This window comes from Arvicanthis niloticus, chromosome 12, assembly GCF_011762505.2.
Source record: "Arvicanthis niloticus isolate mArvNil1 chromosome 12, mArvNil1.pat.X, whole genome shotgun sequence".
NCBI classification, from domain to species: domain Eukaryota; kingdom Metazoa; phylum Chordata; class Mammalia; order Rodentia; family Muridae; genus Arvicanthis; species Arvicanthis niloticus.
In genome coordinates, this window is record NC_047669.1 from 2,604,387 (window position 1) to 2,610,080 (window position 5,694).

The 5,694-nt window shown below is 47.5% G+C and overlaps 1 protein-coding gene across 1 annotated transcript; it reads right to left on the reverse strand.

Annotated features, from left to right (window-relative positions):
- Positions 1-883: 883 nt before the first annotated feature.
- On the reverse strand, positions 884-5,694 carry Igll5 (immunoglobulin lambda like polypeptide 5). Its single transcript, XM_034515909.2, is given in 6 exon segments — positions 884-1,338; positions 3,834-3,891; positions 3,893-3,950; positions 5,068-5,102; positions 5,104-5,154; positions 5,156-5,694. Coding segments are annotated over 6 exon segments (630 nt in total). The 5' UTR covers positions 5,264-5,694; the 3' UTR covers positions 884-1,018.

Here is a 5,694-nt window from a genome sequence, read left to right on the forward strand (position 1 = left end):
CACACACACACACACACCAGTTAGCTGTAAAATGCCTTGGCTATCTCAAAGGCTAACTCCTAAAGCTTCCCCAGCTACCCAAGGCCCAGTTAGGGAAGTGGCCAGTGGCTGCCCACCTAAACTCTCACATGGCTGGTTGGCTTTCTCTCCTGCAGTCTCCCACTTCATGCCGATTCCTTCTCTCTCCCCTGCATCCCAGCCTGCACAACTCTAGGGTCCTGCCCCATGCCAGCCACTGGCCATTTGGGGACCAGGACCCCAAACCAATTGGAGACAAGGACCTTTAGTGTTTGGACACACAGATTCCTGATTGAATCAAAACATCAGAAACAATCTCCAACAGTGAGTGGCTGTTCACCAACCCAAGAGACTGTCATCTTGGGGCATTCAGCTGCACCCCACTGTAAAAAATCATTCCTGTTGGGTTTGTTGACGGTTTATACCTCCAAATGGAGGGATGGAAAGGGGCGCAAGATTCTTACCTGAGTACCAAGATCTTCCCTTCAATCTGTTGAATACATTTCTGCCTTAATTAGTGAGGGTATGGAAAGGCCCTCACCCTTCTGGGTGAGGTTTTTCAGGTGCAGCCTGTTAGGAAGGAGGGGCACCCACATCCCAGTAAATAACCACTCACCTATGCTCTGTAAGGAAGCAAAGAAACTCACTGGATTCCCAGAATGAACTTTGATAGAATCATAGTTGGGACCTTAGGAAGATGTATATGTTACATATGTCTCCCCTAGGAAGGAATTTTAGCAACAACACTATTTCCCAGAGAATACTCGGATTGGGTACTCTCCTCTGGGTTAGTTTCCCACTGGGTTCCAGGACTCCTCGCCTCTGCATCCCTGGGCAGGCAAGTGATGAGATAGACAAGACTCTCTTGTTGGTGATAAGATATTTATTGAGTTTTAGGCACAGGAAAGAGAGTGGGATGGTTAATGGGGAAAAAAAAAAAAACAACTTTTTTTCTGGCACTTCAGATCCAGGCCCCTAAGGCTTCAGGGAGGATTGTGGTCTAAGAACATTCAGCAGGTGACACACTCTTCTCCACAGTGTTTCCTTCATGAGTGACCCGGCAGCTGTATCTACTGTGATACGTCCACTGGTCAGATATCAGTGTCAGGTAGCTGCTGGCCATGTACTTGTTGTCGGTCTGTTTGACGGGTTGGGTTGTCTCTACACCCTGAGTGACAGGTATCCCATCCACCTTCCAGTCCACCACCAAAGTACCTGGATAGAATTCGCTCACCAGACACACTAGTGTGGCCTTGTTAGCCTGGAGATTCTTTAAGGAAGGCAGGAACAGAGTGACCAAGGGGTCAGACTTGGGCTGACCTGCACAGATGGAGAAGAGGATAAAAGTTGGCATGGGAAGAGACGACAGAGGATGCTGGTTAGTCGACAAAATGATGGACTGGATATTAGGACTATCTTGTACCTCACTGGTACAAATTGATACAATTATGCTCTAATTGTATTTTGAGAGTGTGGGGAGCCAACAGAAGGCTGCTATCATCCTTGCAGCCATCTTGAGCCATGTACCCTGACAAGAGATTTAATTACATTAGCCTACAACAGCTGAGCACACTCTGATAACATCTTGTTTTAGATACCCAGGATCTTCCCTTGGGTGTGTGAGACTTAAAGGTGTGATTTAGAGCCGAGATTTAAGGGCATGACTTAAGGGTGTGACTTAGAGGCGTGGCTTAGAAGTAAGATATATAAAAAGGCGAGAGGCAGACAGAAGAAATTATTATTAGGTATTAGACACTAGGCACTTGGGGGAAGAACAAGGAATTAAGTATTAGGCACTTGGATTAGGCACTTAGCAGTTGGAGAAAGAACTTGGAACTGGGAGACTAGCAACTGGAACTAGGATTAGGTGCTAGGAACTAAGGACTAGGAACTCAAGACTTGGGACTTGGACCTAGGAAGAGAGACTGAAGAATAAACGGGATTGAATCACACTCTGTCTGGTCTCCATTCCTCAAGCCCGTCCTCACACTCTCTCTTGCTGAATTCTGAGCCTCCAACTGGAGCAGCTTGGGGCAGTGAAGGCTCTAACAATTTAGCCCCCAAGGCTTTGGGCAGTGCAGGTTCCAACATTGACAGAGCGGTCTGAGGCATTTTGGCCCCCAAACGTGAGGCAGCTCAGGCTGCAACATTTTTGGCGCCTAACATGGGGCAGTGAGGTTCTCAACATTTTTGGCTCCCAAACGTGGGGCAGCTCAGGCTGCAACATGAGAGAAAAGTTTTATTTTAACAGGAAGGGTGATATGTAGGAGAAGCTAATGTGGGAGGAGTACTGAGAGGAAGAGAAGGAGAAGAGGAGGAGGAGAAGGAGAGGAGAAGCTAGGTGATGAGAGAGAGGAAGAGAGAGAAAGAGGGGGGAAACATGGAGGTAGATGTTCACATGTCTCCACCAGTTAAAGATAGTTGATATATCTAGGTAGGGTATTGGGTTACACTTCTGATTGAGCATTACCAAACTTATAAAGCCTTTGATCAACATTTTTTTAAAAAATGTATAAAAGCAAAAAGGGAAAGGGGGCATGGGATAGGGGTTTTCTAGGGAGGGGAAATAGGGAAAGGGGATGGTATCTGAAACGTAAATAAAATATCCAATAAAAAAATTCAAAAAAAAGTTTAGGCAAGCATCCTTCTCTTATCAGGAGCTGTGATAGGCAAGCATCCTTCTCTTATCAGGAGCTCTGTGGCCATTCACTACAATATCAGAGTGTTCCATCCAGGGATGCGTCCTTCTTCTCCTCTGCCCACTTGAGTCTCCTGGAGAGCAGACAGCCTGGGACCCATTAGGCCATGTTCCCCTTCCAGGTGAAATGACAGCCCAGCCCCTTGCAATCTTTGTTTCCCCACTGAGACTAAGGTCAGCTGTACTCTCTAGCCCTAGGAGCTGAGATCTGAATTGGGATCTGACCCTGGCCTCCTGGTGGAGCAGAGGGCAGCTTCCCAACCTTCATTGCTTCTCCAATGCTCAGAGCCTCCTCTGAGAATTGCTGTTCATTTATTCTGCAAGGCTGGTCCTAGGGAGCTGGTCTTGAAGTGTGCCTGCTGAATAAGTACTTCAGCTTTGTCCACAGTAATCACAACACCTACACTGCCTATGTTCCTGGGCTCTGTCTCCCAGACTAGGATGGATAGCAAACCCCTGACCACCCAGGAAGTCTCTGGTAACTCTTGATTTCACTTGACACCATTTGCTCCCTCGTTCCTCATCTAAGTCTAAGGATATTTGAGGAAGATAGGACAAGTTAGACAACAGGCTCCAGGCCTGAGAGACCTCAGGAACAATACACAGTCTACATTTTTTCTAGTAATCATCTTGGGAGGACCTGGCTCTAGTTACCTGGTCACTCAGAGCCTTTTCTGTGTCTCTATGACCTCATGAGCCAGCAGAAGATTAGACTGAGCCAGATTCCTCTCTCAGCCCCTGTGGTTTTCTATCTATGGTAGTCTGAATCTTTGAAGGCAGTGATGATTCATGGCGACAGCCATGTTCCTGCACCTACTATGTGGCCTTCTTAGTCTGGATGGGCATCTGGACCTCAGTTTAGATGCTGAGGTGTAGGGGCCTCTATGGCTTGAAAATCTCATTCCCTGATCCCTTCTTGGGCATCTGCCTCAAATGAGCAGATGAAGCTATTGGGGCCTTTCATGTGGTTTACCTTAGAACTACTGCCTTTCCCTCACTCACAGAAAAAGGTACAGTTCAGACTGCAAGGCTAGGAAAGGCAGACAGGAAGAACTCCCCAGAGCAAAAATGGACTTTCCTGAAACAGATGGATCATAAGACCATGAGAACCACTTACCTAGGATTGTGAGCTGGGTCCCACCACCAAAGACATACCATAACTGGGACTCAGATGGAAAGCCTATGGGGCCAACACCTGGGACCTGCTCCCCGTGGGATGATCTGAAACAGGAACCTGTTGGATGAGTCAGGCACAAGACTTCAGGAAATGCCCTGTGACCTTGGCAGAAAATAGATGAGCAGCCAGCATCCCAACAAGTCCATCTGTCCATCTCCTACTTCCATCTCTAATTTTTTTCAGTGTTGACGGCAATACCAGGGCCAGCAGATTCTCAGAAAATTCCTGGGTGGTGTATCTTCTCTGATGAGTGTGGTGGAACCAGGAATCTCTGGTGTGTATTTGAGTGTATGCATATGTGTGCATGCATGCATATGTGCATGTATGCATGCATGCATCAGTTCCTCCTGGTCCTGTGCTTTCTTCCAGGACCCATGCACACTATATTGTGAGGATTCTTTTGTTTTCATTTCCATCATGAGGCTACTATGTAGACCAGGCTGGCCTCAAACTCACAAAGGTCTGTCTGCCTCTGCCTCTCAACTGCTGGGATGTAAGGGGTGTGCCAGCACACCAACCTTTTTTTTTTTTCTATTTATCTGAGTAAAAACATATGATTGTATCTTGATAGTAGATACATGGTTGCTGAGAGTCTGAACTAGGTTCTCATGCTTGACAGGCAAGTCCTGACTGGGTGGTCTCCATAGCCACGGTGTCTATTCCCCCCACCCCAAGACATTCTCAGAATATTTAATAGATGTTTTTATAATTACCTAAGAGTAAACGTCTAGAACTGTAACTATTTGACTAAGATGAACACACACAGTTAATTCTAAACGAATTAGGACATGACATGCTAAAATAACCTGCTACCCCTGTCTTAATTCCAGCTACTAAAGAGGACTTAGGAAGGGGGAAGGATCTTGGAAAGTTATAGGAAGTTGAAATCTTGCATAGGCTACAGAGAGTACCATCAGCCTGGGCAACCTAGCAAGACTTCTCAAAATAAATGGAATAGAGAGGTGGACTATGGATGTGTCTCATCAGTAGAACACTGACCTTGCATGATCAGGGTACTAAGTTTAAGCTAGCATTTGCCCAGCCCCCTCCTCTTAGGCAGATCCTTCCTTCTCACACCTATGGCCTCAGTGGCCACCTTCTTTCCCAGTCACTCATTCCAGCCTCCAGTCCATGGATCCACACACGTACATTCCCCCAGAAGCAAGTCCCTTACCTGCCTGAAAGGGTCCACAGGCTCAGCCTGCTGCTTTCCCACTGAAGTACCAGAGCCCACAGCTCTGCTCCTTTGTGCCGAATCTTGAGGAAAGTATGTGGTGGACACCAACCACTGGGCCCAACAGCAGCAACAGAAGGAGAACTTCACACTGCCTGTGGGTAGTACCCAGTGTCTGTCTTGCTCTGAGCTTCATTGACCCTCAAGTTCAAAGTCAACTCCAGCCCCACTTGCAGTAGTAGGTATCCTGGCAAAAAGATTGCTCCTCCTCTGATGGCCAAAGCTATGCCAGAGCAGATGGATCTGTGTAGCCAAACCCCAAGTTGTTTCTGGTTTGCATCACCAGAAGGCACACCCCAGTGCCCATGGTTACCATCTGTGGAGGTCTCTCCCAAAGGGACATCTGCAAACTACCAGGCTGTGGTTGGGATGCAAGCTCAACTGTTTTCACTAACAGCTGCCTGTCTAACCTCATCCCTGGAGCTCTGGGCGGCTCCGCCTGACTGATATCCAGATCTCCAAGGGCCCCTGGGTCTGTGAAGTGGGTCCCCAGAGCTTAGAGGGGCCATAGAAAGCAACTGAACACCTGCCCCATGGAAAAGAGTCTCTGAGGCTTAATGCCAGAGA